This window comes from Triticum urartu, chromosome 7 (genome assembly GCF_003073215.2).
Source record: "Triticum urartu cultivar G1812 chromosome 7, Tu2.1, whole genome shotgun sequence".
In the NCBI taxonomy this organism is placed as follows: Eukaryota; Viridiplantae; Streptophyta; class Magnoliopsida; order Poales; family Poaceae; genus Triticum; species Triticum urartu.
The window spans coordinates 73,641,436-73,666,702 of NC_053028.1; the positions used below are offsets into that span (position 1 = coordinate 73,641,436).

At 43.2% G+C, this 25,267-nt stretch overlaps 1 protein-coding gene across 7 annotated transcripts; it reads right to left on the reverse strand.

The window, feature by feature from the left end:
• Positions 1–9,172: 9,172 nt before the first annotated feature.
• LOC125524518 lies at positions 9,173–19,109 on the reverse strand. Of its 7 annotated transcripts, XR_007290796.1 has the most exons (7): positions 18,494–19,109; positions 17,594–17,722; positions 15,960–16,001; positions 15,521–15,737; positions 10,541–10,925; positions 9,476–9,682; positions 9,173–9,378 (listed from the first exon to the last, which is right to left on the reverse strand). XR_007290796.1 is itself a non-coding variant. In XM_048689563.1 (6 exons), the coding sequence occupies exons 1-6, from the start codon at positions 18,965–18,967 to the stop codon at positions 12,540–12,542; spliced, it is 1,068 nt and encodes a 355-aa protein (XP_048545520.1). In that variant the 5' UTR covers positions 18,968–19,109; the 3' UTR covers positions 12,190–12,539. The 7 variants fall into 7 exon arrangements, 5 of the variants coding, with proteins under 5 accessions (XP_048545522.1, XP_048545520.1, XP_048545519.1 ...); XR_007290795.1 differs by having other exon boundaries at positions 9,173–9,682; XM_048689563.1 differs by lacking the exons at positions 9,173–9,378; positions 9,476–9,682; positions 10,541–10,925 and adding exons at positions 12,190–12,555; positions 12,635–12,824.
• Between the last annotated feature and the right edge of the window lie 6,158 nt (positions 19,110–25,267).

A 25,267-nucleotide genomic window follows, 5' to 3' on the forward strand; every position in this document is an offset into this window, starting at 1 on the left:
AATTGAGAGTGCCTCATATGTTTCATCTTTTTAATGTCTTTCATGAAAATAAGGATTCCGATAATTGTGCTCAAGTGCTAGAAGAAGAATGCATTAGAATGTTTGGCACTAAATATTTGAATGATGAGCATGATTGCAATGTTGTTAGTATGAATTCCTTGAATATCCATGATGCTAATGATATGCAAAGCCACAAGCTTGGGGAAGCTATGTTTGATGAAGATGATATTTTTTGTCCCCCAAGTTTTGATGAGAAAATTTATTATGATGAAAGCAGGCCTCCTATTTATGATGGTTATATTGATGAAAGTGGATTTGGAGAGGTCATGACTTTATTTAGTGATGAATCCACTATTTCGGAAGAGGTTCCAATAGATTATGATAACAAAGTTGCTATTTATGATGATTATTGTGATGACATGTATGCTATTAAGAATAATGATAACCATGAAACTTGTCATCATGATTTTAGTTTTCAATTGAATTATGCTTCACATGATAGTTATTTTGTTGAGATTGCTCCCACTACTATTGATGAGAATAAATTTGCTTATGTGGAGAGTAGTAAAATTTCTATGCAAGTAGATCATGAAAAGAATACTTTATGTGATGGTTATATTGTTCAATTCATTCATGATGCTACTGAAAATTATTATGACGGAGGAATATATGCTTGTAGGAATTGCAATAATATCAAGTTTCCTGTCTATGTGCTTAAAATTTTGAAGTTATGCTTGTTTTGCCTTCCTATGCTAGTTGATTATTGTTCCCATAAGTTGTTTGCTCACAAAATCCCTATGCATAGGAATTGTGTTAAACTTAAATGTTCTAGTCATATTCTTCATGATGCTCTCTTTAGTTTTCCATTCTTATCTTTTATGTGAGCATCATTGAAATCATCATGCCTAGCTAGGGGCATTAAACGTTAGCGCTTGTTGGGAGGCAACCCAAATTTATTTTAGTTTCTTGCTTTTTGGTTTTGTTTAGTAATAAATAATCCTTCTAGCTTCTGTTTAGATGTGGTTTTATGTTTTATTTAGTGTTTGTGCCAAGTAGAACCTTTGGGAAGACTTGGGTGAAGTCTTTATGATCATGCTGTAAAAAACAGAAACTTTAGCGCTCACGAGATTTGCTTCAACTTTTTACTGGAGAGTTCTATTTAGTTGATTCTTTTTGTAGATGATTACTAGAAAAATTCCTCAGGTGCACCAATTTATTTTAGAATTTTTGGAGTTCCATAAGTATACGTTTGATACAGATTACTACAGACTGTTCTGTTTTTGACAGATTCTGTTTTCATTGTGTTGCTTGCTTATTTTGATGAATCTATGGCTAGTAAAATAGTTTATAAAACATAGAGAAGTTGGAATACAGTAGGTTTAACACCAATATAAATAAATAATGAGTTCATTACAGTATCTTGAAGTGGTGTTTTCTTTACTTTCGCTAACGGAGCTCACGAGATTTTCTGTTAAGTTTTGTGTTGTGAAGTTTTCAAGTTTTGGGTAAAGATTTGATAGACTATGGAATAAGGAGTGGCAAGAGCCTAAGCTTGAGGATTCCCAAGGCACCCCCAAGGTAATATTCAAGGAAAACCAAGAGCCTAAGCTTGGGGATGCCCCGAATGGCATCCCCTCTTTCGTCTTCGTTCATCGGTAACTTTACTTGGAGCTATATTTTTATTGACCACATGATATGTGCTTTGCTTGGAGCGTCATTTTATTTTCTTTTGTTTTGCTTGCTGTATGAGTAAAATACCAAGATCTGAAATTCTTAAGTAAGAGAGAGTCTTCACATAGCTACATAATTATTTAACTACTCATTGATCTTCACTTATATCTTTTTGGAGTAGTTTGTCATTTACTCGTGTGCTTGACTTATATCCTATGAGTAATGGTTGAATGATTTGAATGTCATAAATCTGAAATTATATATGTTTCATATGCCTTTCCCATGGGGAGTAATGCCTTCACATATAAGAAGTAGAGGTGGTAAATCTATTGAAGGTTAGCAAACATTGTATTAGTCACTTGAACAATTCATGAAAGAATATTGAAGAAGAGAGATTTCACATATAAATATACTATCTTGGACATCTTCTATGATTGTGAGCCCCATTAATTATTTTCAATCCTGAGCGAATTAGTTGAAGTTGGACAAGGAAGACAACATAATGAGTTATGCTTGGGTATATTTGTATAGAAGTTATATTGTTATGGATCCTCTAACATGTGGTGCTTGCTATTTAGAATCCTTTGCTAGCCAAAATATCTGTACTAAGCGGGAATACTGCTTGTGCATCCAAATTCCTTGAACCAAGTTTCTTCCATGAGTGTCCACCATATCTACCTATATGCAGTATTTACTTGCCATTCCAAGTAAATTTGCATGTGCCAAACTCTAAACCTTCAAATAATAATCTGTTTTGTATGCCCGAATCGCTCATGTAGCAACTAGGGGCTGTCAGTATCTTCCATGCTAGGTGGGTTATTCTCACGATGAGTGGACTCCGCTCATCATTCACGAGAAAATGGCTGGTAACTCGGATGCCCAGTCCTATGATCAAAAGATCAAAAACAAATTCGCAAATAATTTAAACAAACTCCCCCAGGATTGTTGAAAGTTGGAAGGCACCCGTTGTTTCAGACAAGTCGTGGAGTGTGAATGTTGGTGGAGGGGGAGTAAAAACTTTGCCTTTCTGCGTGGGAACCGCCTATAATGTATCTAGTATGGAAGATATAGGGAACTCTTGGTCATTATGTTGACAATGAAAGCATACCTCTCAAAATTATTTTCATCTCTGTTTTAGCTTCGAGCTCTGGCACCTCTGCAAATCCCTGCTTCCCTCTGCGAGGAGCCTATCTTTTACTTTTATGCAAGAGTCAGTAGTATTCCTTCTCATTTCAACCTACTCTTTAGTTGGCAAGCATCATGTGATGGAAAGATCTAAGCATATATGGCCATTCAAATATATTTGAGCATGAATTATTACTGTTGACATTACCCTTGAGGTAAAAGGTTGGGAGGTGAAACATTAAGCCCCTATCTTTCTCTGTGTTCGATGAATACTATTTGTTTTATAAATATGCTTTGAGTGGTAGCAATCATGGAAGACTAAATGATAGTTGAGTATGTGAAGTTTGCTGAATCAAAGCTCTGACATAGACTCTTCCTAAAAATAAGATGAATTGCAATTGTTTGATGACTGAGAACCACTAGTAGAAAACGGAGCTTTAAAACCGGTTCGTAAGGGCCTTTAGTGCCGGTTCCATAACCGGCACTAATTGGTGGGCACTAAAGCCCCCCCCCCCTTGGTATGGGGGACCTTTAGTACCGGTTGGTGTTACCAACCGGTACTAAAGGTTTTTTTGAATTTTTTTAAAAAAAATTGGAAAAAAATTGATTTTTTTTATTTTTAATTTTTATGAATTATTTGGTGATTTAGTATCTAATCACCTCTCTTAACTGCTCAAGTGTGGATCACTCATTCCAAATCATCTAACTTCCCGACCGGTCACCCATCCCTCTCACTACTCCAGCCCGAGCACGCTTAACTTTCGGGTTCTATTCTCCTTCGTTTCCAAGTCTGCACTTATTGTTTTCCTGACAATAGTAAGATGCCAATCCTATTAACCCTCGGGAGTTTAGCTTGAGCATGAAGTCATACATTTCACTGTTTGAGTTTGAAACTATTATTCTAAAAAATAGTAATTATTTAGTAACACTAATATTTCTTGAATAAGTTTGACCATAGTTTGACCACAGTTTGACCAGATTTGACCAAAATTCAAAAAATTGAAATAATTATTTAGTAACACTAATATTCTTGAATAATTATGTAGTAACATTAATACTTCTTGAATAAGTAGTTTGACCAGATTTAACAAAAAAAATTAAAAAAACTTAAATTTGACCATATCTTTTTTTCCTTTTGGAGTTTGAGGATTCTAAAAAATTGCAAACAGGTCGTAGGCGGTCTCTATCGGATGCGGATTTTTGTGCTGAATTTTTTGATATATTATACGTTTTTTTCCGACATCGTATGCAAAAGTTATAGTCGTTTTACATTTTCCCTACACTTTTTGCAAAACATGTCCAAATTTAAGTTTTCAAATTTTCCTAACTAGTAGATGTAGTAATATAACTACCTCTCGAAGGATTTTATTTTTTGAAGTTTTTATCATTTTCTTTTGATTTTTTCAGAACTGAAATGGCGACACATGGGGGTAGAGTTTGAAAATTGCCCTATAGTGCCGGTTTGTGTCACAAACCGGTACTGTAGGTCAAGGTGATCGTGGAGCCCCAGCCTGACGCCAGCCTGCCATCACCCCTTTAGTACCGGTTCGTGGCATGAACCGGTACTAAAGGTTCAACACGAACTGGCATTAATGCATAGTCGTTCGAACCGGCACTAATGGTACCATTAGTGCCGGCTCAAATTCAAACCGGCACTAATGTGCTTCACGTTTGACCCTTTTTCTACTAGTGAACATAGTTTGTTAGTTTTCAAGAAAGTTTATGATCTATACTTTAACATGTGAATAGTTTGTTACTTGATCATGCAAAGTTCTATGAGTTGAGCTACTGTTATGACATATAATGATGCTAGAAAATGTGATTGAAATTATCATTGATCAAACTTATGCACCTGCTAGCATTCACACTTCATAAATTCTTTCTTTTATCATTTACCTACTCGAGGACGAGTAGGAATTAAGCTTGGGGATGCTGATACGTCTCCAACGTATCTATAATTTATGAAGTATTCATGCTATTATATTATCCATCTTGGATGTTTAATGGGCTTTACTATGCACTTTTATATTATTTTTGGGACTAACTTATTAACCCAGAGCCCAGTGCCAGTTTCTGTTTTTCCCTTGTTTCAGTGTTTCGCAGAAAAGGAATATCAAACGGAGTCCAAACGGAATGAAACCTTCGGGAGAGTTACTTTTGGAACGGAAACAATCCAGGGGACTTGGAGTGCACGTAAGGGAAGCAACGAGGAAGGCACGAGGTAGGGGGGCGCGCCCACCCTCACTGGGCGCGCCCTCCACCCTCGTGGGCCCCTCGTGGCTCCCCTAACCGACTTCTTTCGCCTATATATATCCATATACCCTAAAACCATCTGAACAGAGAGATCGGGAGTTCCGTCGCCGCAAGCCTCTATAGCCACCAAAAAGCAATCGGGACCCTGTTCCGGCACCCTGCCAGAGGGGCGATCCCTCACTGGTGGCCATCTTCATCATCCCTGCGCATGACGAGGAGGGAGTAGTTCACCCTCGGGGCTGAGGGTTTGTACCAGTAGCTATGTGTTTGATCTCTCTCGTGTTCTTGATTTGGCACGATCTTGATGTATCGCGAGCTTTGCTCTTATAGTTGGATCTTATGATGTTTCTTCCCTCTACTCTCTTGTGATGAATTAAGTTTCCTCTTTGAAGTTATCTTATCGGATTGAGTCTTTTAATGATTTGAGAACACTTGATGTATGTCTTGCGTGGGATACCCATGGTGACAATGGGGTATTCTATTGATCCATTTGATGTATGTTTTGGTGATCAACTTGCGGGTTCCGCCCATGAACCTATGCATAGGGGTTGGCACACGTTTTCGTCTTGACTCTCCGGTGGAAACTTTGGGGCACTCTTTGAGGTTCCATGTGTTGGTTGAATAGATGAATTTGAGATTGTGTGATGCATATCGTATAATCATACCCACGGATACCTGAGGTGACATTGGAGTATCTAGGTGACATAGGGTTTTGGTTGATGTGTGTCTTAAGGTGTTATTTTACTACGAACTCTAGGGCTATTTGTGACACTTATAGGGATAGCCCAATGGATTGATCGGAAAGAATTACTTTTAGGTGGTTTCGTACCCTACCATAATCTCTTTGTTTGTTCTCCGCTATTAGTGACTTTGGAGTGACTCTTTGTTGTATGTTGAGGGATAGTTATATGATCCAATTATGTTATTATTGTTGAGAGAACTTGCACTAGTGAAAGTATGAACCCTAGGCCTTGTTTTCTAGCATTGCAATACCGTTTACGCTCACTTTTACCACTTGTTACCTTGCTGTTTTTATAATTTCAGATTACAAAAACCTATATCTACTATCCATATTGCACTTGTATCACCATCTCTTCGCCGAACTAGTGCACCTATACAATTTACCATTGTATTTGGTGTGTTGGAGACACAGAAGACTCTTTGTTATTTGGTTGCAGGGTTGCTTGAGAGAGACCATCTTCATTTTACGCCTCCCACGGATTGATAAACCTTAGGTCATCCACTTAAGGGAAATTTGCTACTATCCTACAAACCTCTTCACTTGGAGGCCCAACAACGTCTATAAGAAGAAGGTTGCATAGTAGATATCAAGTCCGAAGTAAATGGTCTGTCTAATACTCTCTCTCAGATCGCATCTTATCTGTGTCAAAATCATACATCAGATTCTAATTGCTTAGGTTGTGTGATGATCCATGATGCTAATTCTGAGATGTGCAGTTCGGTAGTTATGAACAAAAAAGAGCTGCCAAACACCATAACTCATTTATAACGCTTGAAGCCTTGAAGGATTCGTCGAAGGCCGATGACCACCACCGGTGCTGCTGCCATGTCCGAGGTGTTCGTCTGTCAAAAGTCCGGACGCTGCTTCGGTGCCTTAAGGCACCTGCCTTGATGTCTATGACATGTGGGCCCAAAGCATAGTCCCAAAAGTCCTATATCTAGCAGCGCCGTTCACACAAAGGTACAGTATACTGAAATTTGCAGTTACGTTTACATGAATCACTATACATAATTTTTGTTCGGCCAATTATGTGATTACATACAAATTATATAAACTACTTACATTTTCATCAGATTAATCAGAAAATACACACTAGTTTGTCTATTAACATAGAATTGCATGAGGCCAGATATTTATCTAAAATAGTTTCTATTTCTTATGCTTCAGGAATAGAGTATATAGAAAAAGAAAAAACTACCACATTACCGGTTAGGACTACACAAAACTACCACTTTCCTTAGTTTCTCAGAAAACTACCACAAAATTGGTTGGCTGTTCCAGAAAACTCAAGTGACTGAACTGTTAAATTTTAATTGGGATTATGACATGTCTGGCCCGCCCATCAGGACTGACGTGGCATAAAAGTAAACACCGTTAGTTTTGACCGTTACCACATGCCTGTTCCTGTAAAAAAGTAAAAAGCAATCAGGTCCTTGTAAGTTTTGAATAAAAGCAATCTTGTCCCTGCAACAAAACATTTTTTAAGCAATCAAGTCCCTGTAACTTTTATGGAAAAAGCAATCGGGTCCCTACGGCGGTGGTGCTCGCCGGTTAGTCGGTGACCGGCGACGTCCTGGTGCTGGCTCCACTCCCGGCCACCTGCTACATGACGAGGACCACCTAGCGACAACCTGCTGCTAGCTCCACTCCCGGCTTGTCATCAACCTCCCGTGCGAGGAATCGAGCGGAGGAGCCCATCTTCTTCTCCGACGACGGTAGCCAAGCTCTATCGCGGCTCGGTCCGGCATGGAACCCCGACGCTCGGCTTCAAGAATATGTAGGAGTACACCACCAGTAAATCTCTATTTCAATCGCTTCAAGAATGATGAGATTATTGAGTTGTTATGGTGGTGGAGCTATAGTTAACGACAGAAATGTAGCTTTTCCGGCTTATTTCAAAACATATGTTGTTACACAAGATGTCGATATTATATTTAAGACTTTCTCATATCATGCGTTATATCTCAAAACAAATGTTGTTACACAAGATATAGATAGTAAATTTAGAACTTTCTCATATCCTACGTTATATCGCTTATCCAGCCGTTGAGTTCCTGGCCCCCCTCATGCTCAAATCCTGGCTCCGCCCCTGCTCCTGCTGGCAAGTTATAAGAAATGTAATTTTTTTTTCATTGAGGGCACCAAATTGATCATGGATATTTCCCGTAGAAATGAGTTATGTATGAAAATTTCCAGGGAAAGTAGTGGAGTATGACAAACCTACAAGGCTCATGGAAATTGAAGGATCTCTCTTTCCCAAGCTGGTCGAGCAGTATCGATCACACACTTCGAACACAGATATTTAGAAGAGACTGTCGATTTCATTTCTTTGTTTGATGCAGTTTTCCAGGTGAAAAAACATAAACCAGCTTTTAGAAAAGAGATATGCTTGCCTAAAAAAGAAGATATATAGTGATCTATGCTTAAAATCTCCGAGGAATTCATCTATTTGGTAGCCAAAGAAAAGACAATAGCATCTTTGAATTATTTGTCTCAAAATTTCTTTGGCGATCTTACGATCGCTGCCCTTTGGAATTGCTGAAGCTAAACAGAGCAAATTCCTGAAGGTTTCCTTGCTTCAGTAAACGGGAGGGACTTCAAACCTGCAATCCTGCCGACCGTATTGATTTGTAAGGCTAAATGGGAGCTCATCAAATTGATTTGTAAGCGCCTTAGGTCCACTGCACCTCTGCCTGCGGTACGACTCTGACTCTTTGAGTACTTACAGTGTTTGGTTAGCTAATGTATTCGCTTGCGCATCATTTATAGTAGCATGGCAAGTTCCTTTCCTTCTTTCTCCTCTTCCAGTCAACATCATTCAAATACTCATCAACATGAAGGGCTGACCACACCTGCCGTGTGTTTATGGTGGCATGGCAAATTTATGCTGAATGCAGTGCATTTGACTTTATAATGAGGTTTCGTGCGATTGGATTCAGTGTGCTTCGCTGTAGTGCCCCAATGAAAAGCGAATTGCCTTTGTAGTTAAGAAGTGTGCCTATTTATATGGTGGTGTGCATTTTCTTTTACTTTCTTTCAGCTTTCTCTGAACCTTGGAACGCTGCATGTTTCTGTGGTTTCATTAATGCAATGGAACTGGGGAGCGTAGCGCCTCCCTGATAATCTCAAAGAAAAAGAAAAAAGCACCATGATCTGTTTGAGATGGGAACTGCGGGCAACGACTATAGACGCGATCCAATACGTTCCCAGTGCGCTTGCTGGTGATGTTTGCCTCCCACATGGTTTGGGACATGATAGGAACCAACTATTTTTTGTTGGACGTAGATACTCTGTTTTCTCATTCGCATTGAACACCCTTTGAATGCTGCACTATCTTGGAGAATTCGAAATGAAAGATGCATTCACTCACTATGTAACAGATAAGATTGTACTTGCTCTAACCAAGTAGTTTTTGCAATTCGCACAGCTGGTTAGTTTCTCAATGGAACCACCAACAGAAGAACCATTCTCAGCAATACCAGCAAAAAGTAAACCCACCTATCTCCTGTCATCCAGCTGGGATATCTATCATCGTGGCAAAACTTGAACTACAAACAATTCGGCAGGCATTCGATAGGGCCCAAAGTCTGCAAGCAGGCATTAGAAACAATTCAGCAGGCATTCGACCATACGACCCAACGTTTGCAAGCAGCACAGCGCCTCTGTCTAACTAATCTAACCAACCTTCCTTGCCCCACTTCATGGCCTATTGGTGCTGGATTCGCCGAGGCGGGAGATGAGCTGATAGATGGCAGCCGTCAGCCTGTTGTTTGACTCCACCACAGCAGCGTTAGACTCGAGCACTCTGCCATGCGATGCAACCACAGCTGCGTTGGAGGCGATCAACTCTTCAGTAGTCCTTGCTCTAGTCCTTGGGGGTACTGCCTGTATCTGCAGAGACAACGGCGGCTTCAGCGGTTGGCATATATACGAAAAAACAAGAGTTACATCTCTGGAGATCATGGATGCCAACGTATTATTATTAAGCCACATGCATGTTCTTGTAGTAGATGTATCATTCAAGATAGTACAATATATTTGGCAAACGCTCTAAACCAATCATAACCCACGTGTGGCGTGGCGTCCAATCAAGCTGTCAAACACGCTGCTGTGATCCACCTCGGACGTGCGTGCAAGTAGGCCATTTGCATCCTTACTTTGCGGTACAGATCCTGTCCACCCCCTGGCTCTGCCCCATCCAGATTCCAGTAAAACAACTTCACATCTTCACCGTCGTATCTAAAAATCTTCTATCGTACACTATAGTCGTACCAACAGAAGATGTTCCAAATGAAAATAAAAATGAATGGTTTCTAAGTCGATACTACTATGTGAGAACTACTTGCAAGCTTCTGCAAAGACGTGATCAGCGAAGGCCTCTCTCTCTCTCTCTGCTTCTAGTGGCTTGTTAATTACTAGATAGATAAGCCATCATCTAGCCTTTCTTTTTCTGTTCACCAATGCACATACTACTGCCTATGTCACCCAACATACTATCAGCTCGGGAGTCGGGACTGTGCCTAATAATATGAGCATACACCATTTGGACACGTGTGTAAAGCTTCATAAAAAACAATTATATTTTAGGCCTGCAAGGTGGAGGGATGAGAAGCTCAAAGCACAAAAGAAGACTGGCTCAACACATGAGCTATTTGGCAAGCAGGATGTATTAGTGCATTGCATTATCAATTAATTTGGAGGAACCAAAAGAAACACAATGTAAAAGCAAAAGGTGTCTGCAACAATTACCTCATTTTCCACTGGTCTGGCAGGCCATTCAAACACATGGCATGTGTTATCAATTGTGTAACGCCTTCTACTCCATAAATTTCCTTTGATGAAAAATTTGTTTATGATAACGCCGGAGACCTATATGATAACCAAGATGGTCACTGGAAATTTCATACCACAAGCAAAATGACAAGAGACAAAAAATGTGTTCAAAATGTTCCATACTTTAACTTAGACGGACCATGCTCTTTTAGTATCCTTCGAGATGAGGTGTATTCAGGAGTTATCGGAAATGTATCCACACTGCTTTGAGGTACAACGGCAACAACACCTTGAGCAAGATTATTTATAGCAGTAACTTCATTTCCCAGTAGCTGAAAGATTTGACGATTCTGCAGAAGCCCTAAGATTTGATTTTCAGTTGCCCATCCCTGATTGCTGTTCAAACTTTCTCTGAGATCATTTGCAATTGCAAACCCGTGAGCCTCGGAATTTTCTAGGGCAGTGTGGGCCTAATGGCCTGGGCTGGCAGTATAGCCCGTTAGTCTTAGGATTAATTAGAGATAAGGGTCGCTTTCTTAGGGATCAAGTAAGCCTTGCTTGAGAGTCAAGTAAACCTCTCTATATAAAGAGAGGAGATGTATCAATCTAATCAAGCAAGAATTAAGAAGGAAATCCCTTCCATCTTGCCTGCCCGTGGGCAAAAGGCCCCCGGCTGGCCCTCTCGCGCCCTCCTTCTAGCAGCGCCATAACAATTTGGTATCAGCTAGCTTCGATTTGATCATGTCTTCACCGCCGCCCAACCCATCTCTTCCGCTGCCGGTCACCTCGTCGCCTCCGGTGACCACCACGACCGTCGCCCCGCTCTTGCCCGCGCCGGGATCCTCCGTCGCGCCCGCCCCCGTCGTCCTCACCCCGGAGGTGTCCGGGGTGCTGCGGGACCTAACACAGGCGGTCCAGGAGATCCACCTGTTCTTGGCCGAGTCCTACGAGCCGCACCCGGCTACGCCGCCCATCACCGCCACTGCGCCGCCGTGGCTGCCGCTGCACCATGCGGCCCCCGCCGCGCTCGCCGGGCTGCTGCAGCAGCCGCTGCAGCTGGCATCCACCTCCCCGTCCTGGCTACCGTGGCAGCCGCCGCACCAGGCGGCCTCCGCCGCGCTCGCCGGGCTGCTGCAGCAGCCGCTGCAACTGCCATCCACCGCCACCACCGCCCCGTCCTGACTGCCATAGCAGCTGCCACTACAAGAATTCTGTTAATCCATGACGGATTGAATCCGTCATCGACCTATGCAAAATTATCATGGAAGGCTATGTGTGACAGATTTAAAATCCGTCATGTATATCGCGTCATAATTTGTTCAATGCACACTCCTTGACGGATCATCCAAAACCGTCATGGACCATGACGGTTCTTGACCGTCATGGGTGGCACTTAACTAATATGCACATAACAGCGTTAACGTGCATGCCACATCAGCATTTGACATGGATCCGATGTGGCAGCTCATGAAGTGATCGGCCCAACACGAATTTTGAGCCACTAAAATTTAGCTCCATGCAAAACTAACGCCCATGTAGTAATCAACCCAATTGCAATTTTGGCCCATTAAATTTTAGGACTGTACAAGGCCCACTAGTTTTAGTCTCAACGATTACATAGAAGGAAAAAAATATAAACACAGCAGGAAAAAGTTACACATATAAAACTTAAAATTACAGATATTTCAGTACAATAGATCAGTCAAAGACTAGAAAAACAAAAGAAACTGAAAACTAAAAACACCCTATACTAACTCCTATACTAACTCTGCAGCCACAGCGTTGCAGTCAAAAAAAACTCTGCAGCCACAGCGATGATAAACAAAAAGGAAAAACTCTGCAACCACCACCGCCCCGCTCAGCTCTCACCGGACGACAATCGGGGGTTATTCCCGTGCATTTCTGTACGCAGATCCGGCCAACCACGCCGGCGTCATCGGAGGCAGAACATTATCCGCAAATATCTTGCCTCAACTCATGCTGGAGATTGCCTGCGCGTCGACAAAAGTTAAGACAGCCTCGAAAAATCCAAAGTAGAGAGGAAGGGGGACTTGGTGGGGCGAGCGGCACATAGCAGCAGTCAACGGAGAAGTCGATGGTGAGGACGACGCAGGCGACGGATGCGGGCCCGAAGGGGCGGCAGCGCCCCAGCACAGCGCAGCCCCCAGCGGCATGGGCCCGGTAGCGGCTCTGTGCAGCCCCCGCGGTTCGGCACGCCCACGACAGGGTCGCCCTCTCCCTGCAGCAACATGGCCATGACCTGCATCAATGAGATTCATGATTTGCATCAACGACCTGCCACGATCTGGCCGGTTGGGAGAGAAAGGGGCAGGAGAGGCTAGAGGTGAGGGAAGGGGGTGGTGGTGGTGTAAGCGTGTAGGGAGGTAGGACGCCCGTGGCCGCTCCGTGATCCACCCAGGGTTGCCATGGACTCGCGGATCTCGGCGGGATCTGACCGGAGAAGGGAGTGCAGGGGGCGCGGCCGGTTGAGGGGTGGATGGGCATGGTGGGTAGGCGTCGGAGTGGGAGGATTTGCGCACAACGGGGAGGAGCCGGAGGAGGTGGGTTCGGCGAGCTGGCGACATGAGAGGAAGGAGGTGGGTGGTGCGGCCGGGGAGGGTGCTGCCGTTCGAGTTCTGGCGGCGTGGGGGGTCAGCGCCGGATATTGCGCGTGGGTGGGCTGAAGATCAGACGAGAAAGAGGGGAGGTTTGCTAGCGGTCGGATCTCAGAGTAGCAGACGGTTCAGATCTGCGATCCGTGGGACGCTCTGCTCACCCAATCACAACACGAGTTTTCCCTCACACTGGATCGCCACATCGGCAGGGCAGTTGATTTCTAAAAAAAAAGCAGCGGCAGGCCGTGACGGTTTGGAGAGACAGCGTTAAAAACAAAGCTAAGTCCTACAACTCGTTTTATGAGCTTTTCCTCGCCGGCCAAGATGGTTTAGAGAATAGGTTACACCATATGTTGATACCTATATAGATGAAATTAACAAATTATATTCATATTTTTGTGAGTAAACATGAATTAATTTTTGGAGCCACATATTTTATGTCCGCAATCTATTTGATGTGTACGAGTGCAAAGTTCTATGTCCGCAATCTGTTACACCATGATTTTTTGACTAACTGGTATTGAACTATGCAAGTATGTGAGAGGTGCACGAATCGTTCAATTCTTTTACTAAAATTTTGGAGTGTAGGTGCATTACCAAAAGAAAAACGTTCAAGTGATCCTTTAGTCAGGCTGGTACCATAGTTGTCACGCACTATTCTCTTCACCCAAGAGGTTTTGGGATCATGTCATGATTGCATTTTTATTAAAACCTAAAATATATGGCCTCTAGAAAAGAACAAAGGCCATATGGGCTTTGTAGGGTTTCTGGGCACATTCGCATCTTGCTGATCGATGACGGTTTCTATGACGGACGAGGGAAAATCGTCATCGACTGTGATGGATTTTTATAACGTCACCGGAAATCCGTCATGAATTAACAGTTTTCTTGTAGTGTGCCGCACCAGGTGCCCTCCGCCGCGCTCACCGGGCCGCTGCAGCAGCTGCCATCCACCGCCACCACCGCCACCGCTCCTGGCGACCTCCTCCGCGCCCGGCGCTTCGCCGCAGCAGCCGCTGCAACTGCAGCAGCCATTGCCGGTCAGCTCCTGCCCCGCATCGACCGCGCCGACGGGAGTCCCGATCCACCAGATCAAGTCCCCGCCGTCGCCATCACCGCTTCCCCAGGGCGTCCCCATCCAGCAGATCAAGTTCCCGCCGTCGCCGTCACCGCTTCCAGCTTGGATCACTACCCGCCATGTGTCGGCGGCGGTGAGGCTGCAGGCTGCTGCGCGCCGCCTCCTAGCGCGTCGGCGTGTGCGGGAGATGTGTGGTCTGCAGCTGCCGCTCCTCCCAGTTGCGCTTCGCTGCGCAAAGAACCTCGATCACGTCCGCTGCGTCGAGGATCTTGGGCATGCTGTTTTCCCCACGGACAGCGCCCTCAAAGTTTGTGACATCGGCGGTTGGGGAGGCGCACCCCTCCTCGCCATTCTTCATCGACAGCCCTCCACTCCTCTATGTGCGGTGCCGACCAACAGCCGTCCGGCAGGGAGAAGGCATGTTGTCACCGACAGGACCGCATAGCACCACTGCATTCCGCCGCCGGCCGCCGCAAGGGCGCCTCCGCTGGTCGCTCTTGCAACCACTTCCAGGTGGCCATACACATGCACTCCTTTTGTCTAGATGGTGTCCATGGGATCCAGGTGGGTGTACACGTGCATGTTCGACGTGCGGATGGTGTCCACTTTTTTTGTTAAGAGGTCCAAAATAAAGCATCCCAGTCCATTTCAGGTTGAATAATAAAACAAGCCGAGATGTAAAAGGCTTGTTTTTAGGTGTTAGGTTTGTGTTGCGTCAAGTCATGGTTATAAGTTGGCTAGGCTGCAGCTTGAGGACAAGCTGCATGTCCAGGTGGGGTGTAGTGTTAGAGTACGTAATGGGCCTAATGGCCTGGGCTGGCAATATAGCCCGTTAGTCTTAGGGTTAATTAGAGATAAGGGTCGCTTTCTTAGGGGTCAAGTAAGCCTTGCTTGGGAGTCAAGTAAATCTCTCTATATAAAGAGAGGGGATGTATCAATCTAATCAAGCAAGAATTAAGAAGAAAATCCCTTCCATCTTGCCTGCCCGTGGGCAAAAGGCCCCCGGCCGGCCCTCTCGCGCCCTCCTTCTAGCAGCGCCATAACACAGTGAGACCTAAAGGTTCAAACTAGTTAGTAGATGTATCAACATAATTCGACATTCTGAAACAATTGTGTTTTGTGCCATGATCCAGTTAGAAGTGGCTATACTCAAACTATTACTCATAGCACCGGAAAGAAGAGAACATAGAGTAACATGCATGCCCAAGATATAAAAATGTGTACGCTGATATTTTTATGGAAAATATATCAGATTTGTAATACCTTGGAACGCACTTGGGACCTTAAGCTTGAACCAAGTTGCAGATCCAGGATCATTATCACCCCCCTGAGGAATGGAAGATCCATGTAATGTATTACTATCACCCCCCTGAGGTATTGAAGAACCATGTAAAGTATCATTTTGAATCTGCTGAGATATGGAAGATCCATATAAAGTGTCATTCTCAGGATTGGGTTGATTGGTGGGAACCCTTTCATCCTAGAGACAAGCAGATTGCAATAAGTTATTAACACGAAAAGAAGCAATCCCAAGAATGAAAAGAACTACTCCCTCTGTAAACAAATATAAGAGCGTTTAGATCACTAAAGTAGTGATCTAAACGCTCTTATATTTCTTTATGGAGGGAGTAGAAAAATAAATACAGATTTTGCTTAGATCCTTCATTCGCACAATTACGGAAGGGTAAACCTCCTCATTTACCTCATTTTCGTTTTCAGGCTGGAAGGTATCAGCAGAGGGTACCTGCATCAAACACCACATTATTCAAATGGAGAAGTATGTTCAAGCAAATACTTGGACACGACCATGCAGCCGTCCGCACAAGCCATACACTTAACTGAAAGCTAACATTAACTGGTCCAGATGACCATGGTCAAAGTAGTTAGAACAAAAGCTCAACAAGTACATTTTTGAACGGAAACTGTAGTGTAGGCCCCAACAATAGAAAAATATTAATAAGAGAAAAAATATACAAGGGGGGAATATTTACATGGATAAGAATGAGAAGGGGCTATACAAAACACAAAGCACAAAAGCAGGCTTGGCACTAGAGCTCCAGCCTCAAGCTAATATAACCAAGCACTAAGAGCGGTGGAAGCTCCTCCTTCATTCTGTAAGCAAGAAGGAAGAGATCCCTCTTGAAATTTAAAAACCAAAAAGCCCAACAGGGGCATATGCTGTAAAAAAACTTTGGCGTTTCAATTAATTCTTCCATGGACAGCAGGGGAAGACGAGGGTGGCAACAGTTGGTGCTGAAGCTACAGTACCAGAAAAGATGGTCTCTCGTTTCCAAAGCACCGGTTGTCCAAAGAATATAAACCAGATCCCCTAGGAGGAATACACGACATTGAAGCATGTCCTTGGTGTTTGAGCCTATCGTTTAGGAGAAGGCAATACAGGCAAAGCCTTTGAGCTTAGGGGAAGACTAGGAATTCCAGAGCCAAGAGGTAAAACGAAGAAGCCCGAAGGTGCTGAAAGATGAGCTCTGTAGATTTTGGAAGAGGAGTATGCTCCAAGAGAAAATCCCAAAGAATTTAGCCAAATTGTCTGGAATTTCCCAGACTTGTGCATATCTGATTTACTGGAATCGTCTCAAAATTTTCTGGGCACCTCGAATTTTGAGTATTTCGTACCATTAGCAGCATTTCAGGTGTTATTTTGTCAACATTTGTGTATATTCGAGAAACCAGTTGGCAGCATTGAACTATAACAAGGGCAAGGCGTAGACATATTTGCAATCATCTATAAGTACATGAAAACTCAAGTAAAACCAAACTAAAGCATGAAATTTTTCATATTAAATAGTAGAGGTTCACAGCATCAAAGAGCAAAAGCATGATTGGTTCGACATTAGCTCAACATAAGTTGACAAGACAAAATCATCCACAGATGGATAAATGCATAGCAATGGGCTATCATCTAGAGCCCCAAAAGTTTGCCTAGCAATTGTCCAAACAAGTGCAGTAAGTTCTGGCCAATTGTAGGCTGATCTCACTCCAAAACTGCCCTGTCAAAGCGGTTGCAGAGGTTCTCACCAGCCATCTCAAACTAACAACGGGATCACCGCAAATGATCGTTAGTTCCTCAACCTGGGATTGCTGTCCCACCATATCCAGCCTGCCGACCTCCCATGCACATATATATGCGGGTGACACGCTAATTTTGGTTTCGCATGCAGTACGCACGCACCTTAAGCGGAATCTGGATGAACTTCACCCGCAGCCGACAGGCCTCGTCATAAATTTCCACAAGAAGGTTCCATTCCCACTCCCACTCCCAATTTCAACACGAGCAAAGTAGGAAACAGAGCAATACTGGCAAATTAACATTACTACCTGGCGCATCTGTTGAGCAAATCGGAAGTTGTTGGCGGCCAGAATCATCGCGTCGAACTCTGCCTCGGCGACCGGATCCACATTTACCTCATTTTCATTTACAGGCTGGAAGGTATCAGCAGGGGGTACCTGCATCAAACACCACATTATTCAAATGGAGAAGTACGTTCAAACAAATGCTTGGACACGACCATGCAGCCGTCCGCACAAGCCACAGACATTTGTGTATATTCGAGAAAACAGTTAGCAGCATTGAACTATAACAAGAGCAAGGCAAAGACATATTTGCAATCATCTATAAGTACATGAAAACTCAAGTAAAACCAGACTAAAGCATGAAATTTTTCATATTAAATAGTAGACGTTGACAGCATCAAAGAGCAAAAGCATGATTGGTTCGACATAAACTTTTGGGTTTGACATTAGTTCAACATAAGTTGACAAGACAAAATCATCCACAGATGGATAAATGCATAGGAATGGGCCATCATCTAGAGCCCCAAAAAATTGCCCAGCAACTGTCCAAACAAGTGCAGTAAGTTGTGGCCAATTGTAGGCCGATCTCACTCCAAAACTGCCCTGTCAAAGCGGTTGCAGAGGTTCTCACCAACCATCTCAAACTAACAACGGGATCACCGCAAATGAATCGTTGGCTCCTCAACCTGGGATTGCTGTCCCACCATATCCAGCCTAACCACCTCCCATGCGCATATATATGCGGGTGACACGCTAATTTTAGTTCCGCATGCAGTACGCACGCACCTTAAGCGGATTCTGGATGAACTTGACCCGTAGCCGACAGGCCTCGTCATAAATTTCCATTCCAGTCCCAGTCCCAGTCCCACTCCCAATCTCAACATGAGCAGAGTAGGAAACAGAGCAATGGCATAACATTACTACCTGGCGCGAATTTTGAGCAAATCGGAGGTTGTCGGTGGCCAGCATCATCGCGTCGAACTCTGCTTCGGCGTCCGGATCCACATCCTCCTCCTCCTCCATGGTTGCCAGCACGATGTCGACGCCGATGTCGAAGCCCTGAGCGGCCATCTCCGCCGCCGTCAGGACCAGAGGTACCCCCATCCCCTCCGCCACGAAGCTAGCAGAGGACCCCTCAACCTCCGCCCCGGCCACGGAGCCCCCGCCCGCCTTGGAAGACGCCTCCGCCACGACCCTCTCCGCCTGGGCCTTGGAGCCTCCACCCACCGGGCCCGCGGTCACCCCCGCCAGGACGCCACCCCGGACCCCCTCCGCCTCAGGCTCGGAGCCCCTGGTAACCCCCGTCACCTCCGCCCCGGCCTCGGAGCCCCCGCCCACCTCCCAGGACGCCGTCGCCGACTCGTCGTTCCCCGGATCCCCGTTCCCCTGACGATCCATGGGCCTCTCCTCGATCACCTCGCCGCCGCCGCCTCCCGTTCCTCTCCCCCCTTCTCCCACCTTCGATTTTACGAGGGTTTAGCTTAGGGATTTGGGTTTAGTGGCGTGCCGTGGCGGAGGAGCGTGGAGCAGGTAGACGGAATGGAAGGGTGGGGTGGGCAGACGGCGTTTCTTTAAACGGAGGTGGAGTTTAATTTCGAGTTCATCCATAATACCGTGAAGAATTTGGCAGCCAATTTTGGAAATGTTTGATCCATCAAGGCTAAACGAGTCACACTACATTCTTGGCTAGATGCATTTAAAGGAACAACCGACTGAGAATTAATTATTAATCCTCAATCTTTTTTGAGCTGTTATTAATTCACAATCTCCTAATTGGCATTTGGGAAAATGTTTTCTTCCTTATCTAACACTAGGTCTAATTTTCATGCCCTTTTATGAAACTTTCGCCACTTCCCGTTACCCTCAACCGTTCAATTCTCTAAAATGAGCGGCCGGTTCTTTGAGATATGGACACCAATGTCGTTGTTGTATAGCACGGGAAAAAGAAAGCAGAACTGGCATCTCGCTCCCAACCCTACCGATTGTGGCGGCGGCGGCTGACAACTATGGAGGACGACGGCGCTGCGGAGGGCGGCCATGGATGGGTTGTGGAGCAGGCGTCGGTGAGTGCTGCTGCAGCGGAGGGTGACGGTGCGGCTATATACGGGTTATGCTAGGTTTCTGCGGCAGGCTCGGCAAGGGGCGCAACGAATGTTCCATTAGGATTTTCACCAGCTTTCGGTCTCAGTTTATTTCATATTTGTAAAAATTCGGAGAAACTTGGTTGTTGGCTATGATCGCAAGTTTTTAGGCATTTTAAGGAAATCAAACTCAAGATTAAGGATTATAAGAGGAGACGAACAATTTTCCTATTTAAAAAGGGAGGTAAATGGAACACAAGCCGAGCACTGTTATGAGCGCAATCGCTCATACCCACTAGCATCGCCTTCATCACTTCAAAACTCACCTCTTTTGTGAAGGGGGCAACACAATCAACAATCACATCTACCATGAAACTGAAGGAGAAGAGGGGAGAGGAGATTCAAGGGGAGTTGCTTCACTTAGATCCATCCGGATTCCTCCATGAGCAATGCTAGAGCTACATACCTTTTTTACGGGAATTCATCATACGAACCAGCGTGGAGCACATCTTATTGGAATGGAGGGAGGTATTGGGTCACCTCGTGAAACTCAGGGGTCCGAGAGAATTAGCTGGTAGGGGGCGAGGGTCCGTAACCAACGCATAACAAATCCGTAGCTTCAGAATTATTGTTCCCCCATCAACAAGATGGACTATAACTATTACAATACTATCGAAATGATTTCCGTTTATCCATCTTTGTGTTTCTTGTGAGATTAGATATTTGTAATTTCTAGTCATACTTTGACTCGGAGATCGGGATAAAGATAATAATTCATCTTGTTGTAACTATTACAATACTATCGAGATGATTTCCGTTTATCGATCTTTGTGTTTTTTGTGATCCCTCTCATGTGCGCGAGTAGTCCACCTCAGGCAGGAGAGATGTAGGGGATTGGTAACGTGTGATCGTGCCTAACACTTATTGTAATATGTGCGGTTACTTTGAGTATTGGTGTTGGATGAACACTTAAGCAAAACCGTTCTTGCTACCAGGGCCCAACATTCTAACTAATCTATACTCTACATGTCTTCCATTTCTCTGAAGATTTCGTTTACAACACAACATCAAACTCCAATATCATGAATTGATAGATAAGGATCGATGTCAAACAGCTCTTCTTCATTTCTTCTGCAGGGCAGCTATTTTCAGAGATTTTGTGTAGTGTTGTGATTAACTGGGCTATGTTGGTTGTTTTACGTAGCAAGCCCAACTGTGGAAGCAACTTCTACAAGCATCCGAATCATTGACCATCTACTTCTTAGATCAAATCCAAACGCGCCATCTTTTTTATTCCAAAAAACCAGCTATCAAAAAGAAAAGGTTAGCCTAGCTCATATTTGTGCTAATCCGAGCACACTGACAATAAGAGCCGGCTCATATTAAACATTTCCAATGGAACAAACCATATTGAAGATGTGTTGTTTTAGAGTTTTAAACGACCACGCGAGGCGGACGGGGTAGAGAGGCTAGCCGGGTGGGGGGGTTGCATGGTGTAGAGGAATTGGATGCAGGAGAAGGCCAATGTGAGGATGTTGTCGAGGCTACGGAAAATTGGTATTGACTGATCTCTTGATTCCAACTATCAGTATTAGTAGAACGCCCGTGGGTTGCCACGGTCTTTTCAAATGAATATTAGATGCTACTCATGGAGCTAAAATAAACCAGATGGTTGTTTGTTTCAGAGTCTAGATTCAGTTTCATTAGCAATGTTGGCTTCATTGGCAAAGCTGATTTCAAATAGTTTTTGTTTCAAATCTCAGATTCAGCTTCACAGGCAAGGCAAAGTTGAATCTGGTCTCTAAAGCTAAAACAAATGGGGCCTTCGGTGGTAAAGCTGATTCATAGAATCAGAATCAGGTTCACCGCTGAAGCTTATCTACAGGTGATTTGACAACAATCAAAGTTGAAACAAACATAATCTTATGCCACTGAAGTGAATCCAGGGTGATTGGAATCCAATTGAAGTTGGAACAAATAGGGCTTTTAAGGTTGCGCATCCAAAAGTAAAATTGCGGTTCCGCAATGTACCGGCGACTGGCCAGCCAATTAACTAGTGACACCTCGTACCGTATTAAATACTATATAAATATTGTGTTGTATGCAAAGTTTCCACTGTTTATGAAATATTGGTATTTTAGTAGGTGGTCCACCAACAAAGTACTACTTTGGTCAGTCTAACAGGTCTGGAGTACTACTTTTTGTCAGATAGGGACGTGCATACATTAACCTCTTCTCTCTCCCTTGCAAACAAATCTATAGACTTTATTACATGTTAGCAAACTAAAAACATTCTTATCTTTTAAACCATAATTTCGTATTTGAAATATTTTATATATTTGAACTCTTGACGTCAATACCTTTAAAACCAGACTAATCTTGGATACATTTCAAGCACATTTCACATTTCGTATGTGGAACTAACATATTTCACTTGAAAAATCTGAAACAAGTTAATAACATATTTCAGAATTATGAAATAATAAGCACAGAAAATAAAATTATAATATACAATTGTGAAACTGATTATTTGAAAATATGATCAATGTTTTCACCATGCTTACTATTTCACAATTTAGAACTAACATTTCACTTTTCACTGTCTTCTTTCGCAAGAATAATATATCAATTGCACATTTCACCATTCAAAACCTGCTTTTCACTTTTCGCTCGCTTGTTTCACAAAAAACATATATTTCAATTGCACATTACTCAAAACCTATTTCATTGTTTTCAAATAAATTGTTTCATAGTTTTGAATAATCAATTTCATAATGATACATTATAATTCACTTTATGTGCTTACTATTTCACAATTCAAAACCAACATTTCACTTTCCACTGGCTGTTTCAAAAAAATAACATCTATTTCAATTGTAAATTTCTCAAATAACCAGTTTCGCTCTTTTGAAATAAATTGCTTCGTATTTCCAAATAATCAATTTCACAATGATACCTTAGAATTTCACTTTCCGTGGTTACTATTTCACAATTCAGAGCCTACATTTCAACTTTCACTGGCTTGTTTCATAAAAAATATATTTCAATTGTATATTTCCAAATAAACGGTTACACATTTCACTGGGTTGTGGAGCAAGCATCGGTGAGTGCTGCTGCGGCGGAGGGTGACAGTGCGGCTATATACGGGTCATGCTAGGTTTCTGCGGCGGGCTCGACAAGGGGCGCGACGATTGTTCTACTAGGATTGTCGCCAGCTTTCGGTCTTAGTTTATTTCATATTTGTAAAACAAAATGGAGAAACTTGGTTGTTGGCTATGATCGTAAGTTTTTAGGAATTTTAAGGAGATCAAACTCAAGATTAAGGATTATAAGAGGAGACGAACAACTTTTCTATTTAAAAAGAGAGGTAAATAGAACACAACCTGAGCACTGTTATGAGCGCAATCGCTCATGCGCACTGGCCTCGCCTTCATCACTTCAAAACTCACCTCTTTCATGAAGGGGGCAACACAATCAACAATCACATCTACCATGAAACTGAAGGAGAAGAGGGGAGAAGAGATTCAAGGGGAGTTGCTTCACTTAGATATATCCGGATTCATCCATGAGCAATGCTAGAGCTATATGCCTTTTTTACGGGAATTCATCATACGGACTGGCGTGGAGCACATCTTATTGGAATGGAGGGAGGTATGGGGTCACCTAGTGAAACTCAGGGGTCCGAGAGAATTAGCTGGTAGGGGGCGGGGGTCCGTAACCAACGCATAACAAATCCGTACCCTTAGAATTATTGTTCCTCCATCAACAAGATGGACTATAACTATTACAATACTACCGAAATGATTTCTGTTTATCGATCTTTGTGTTTCTTGTGAGATTAGATATTTGTAATCTCTATTCATACTTTCACTCGGAGATCAGCATAAAGATAATAATTCATCTTGTTGTAACTATTAGTCTATTACAATACTATCGAGATGATTTTCGTTTATCGGTCTTTGTGTTTTTTGTGATCCCTCTCATGTGCGCAAGTAGTCCACCTCAGGCGGGAGAGATGTAAGGGATTGGTAACGTGTGATCATGCCTAACACTTATTGTGATATGTGTGGTTACTTTGAGTATTGGTGTTGGATGAACACTTAAGAAAAACCGATCCTGCTACCAGGGCCCAACATTCTAACTAATCTATACTCTACATGTCTTCCATTTCTCTGAAGATTTCGTTTACAACACAACATCAAACTCCAATTTCATGAATTGATAGATAAGGATCGTTGTCGAACAACTCTTCTTCATTTCTTCTTGAGGGCAGCTATTTTTAGAGATTTTGTGGAGTGTTGTGATTAACTAGGCTATGTGGGTTGTTTTACGTAGCAAGCCCAACTGTGGAAGCAACTTCTACAAGCATCCAAATCATTGGCCACATACTTCTTAGATCAAATCCAAATACACCATCTTTTTTATTCCAAAAAATCTAGCTATCAAAAAGAAAAGGTTAGCCTAGCTCATATTTGTGCTAATCCGAGCACACTGACAATAAGAGCCGGCTCATAATAAACATTTCCAATGGAACAAACCATCTTGAAGATGTGTTATTTTAGAGTCTAGATTCAGGGCCTGTTTGGTTTGGGACTTAATTTGCCATGACTAAGGTTAGGCGTTGGCCACACCTGTGGCGCGCCGCAGAAACTGTGGCGAGCAAAACGAGCGCCGCAACTTAGGCAAAAAAATTCTGCTGCAGAAGCCCGTATAGATTGTGGCGAGCCAAACTTCAGTAGAAAATCAAACGCACGCCTAGGAGGTTGTGGCTCGCCACACGTTTGGCGTGGCAACCGATGGCCGGGAACCAAACAGCCTCTCAGTTTCACTAGCAATGTTGGTTTCATTGGCAAAGCTGATTTGAAATAGTTTTTGTTTCAAATTCCAGATTCAGCTTCACAGGCATGGCAAAGTTGAATCTGGTCTCTAAAGCTAAAACAAATGGGGCCTTCGGTGGTGAAGCTTATTCATAGAATCAGAATCAGGTTCACCACTGAAGCTTATCTACAGGTGATTTGACACCAATCAGAATTGAAACAAACAGAATCTTATGCCACTGAAGTGAATCCAGGGTGATTGGAATCCAATTGAAGTTGGAACAAATAGCGCTTTTAAGGTTGCGTATCCAAAAGTAAAATTGCGTGGTTCAGCTATGTACCGGCGACTGGCGAGCCAATTAACTAGTGACACCTTGTACCGTATTAAATATTGTGTTGTATACAAAGTTTCCATAGTTTATGAAATATTGGTATTTCAGTAGGTGGTCCACCAACACAGTACTACTTTTGTCAGTCTAACGGGTCTGGAGTACTACTTTTTGTCACACAGGGACGTGCATACATCAACCTCTTCTGTCTCCCTTGCAAACAAATCCATAGACTTTATTACATCTTACTCCCTCTGTTCCGTAATATAAGAACGTTTTTCAAGGTATGTTAGCTTGAAAAACGTTCTTATATTATGGGATGGAGGGAGTAGCAAACTGAAAACATTCTTATCTTTTAAACCATAATTTTGTATTTGAAATAATTTATATATTTGAACTCTTGACCCCAATACCTTTAAAACTAGACCGATCTTGGATACATTTCAAGCACATTTAAATTTCAACATTTCA

Coding starts and splice junctions, on each gene's coding strand:
- LOC125524518 (XM_048689560.1), bottom strand. CDS start 18,967: ATGGATCGTCAGGGGAACGGGGATCCGGGGAACGACGAGTCGGCGACG. Junction 17,723..18,493: donor TTGCTCAAAATTCGCGCCAG/GTAGTAATGTTA, acceptor TGTTTGATGCAG/GTACCCCCTGCTGATACCTT. Junction 12,825..15,520: donor GGTCCCAAGTGCGTTCCAAG/GTATTACAAATC, acceptor TCATTGATGCAG/GTCATGGCCATGTTGCTGCA.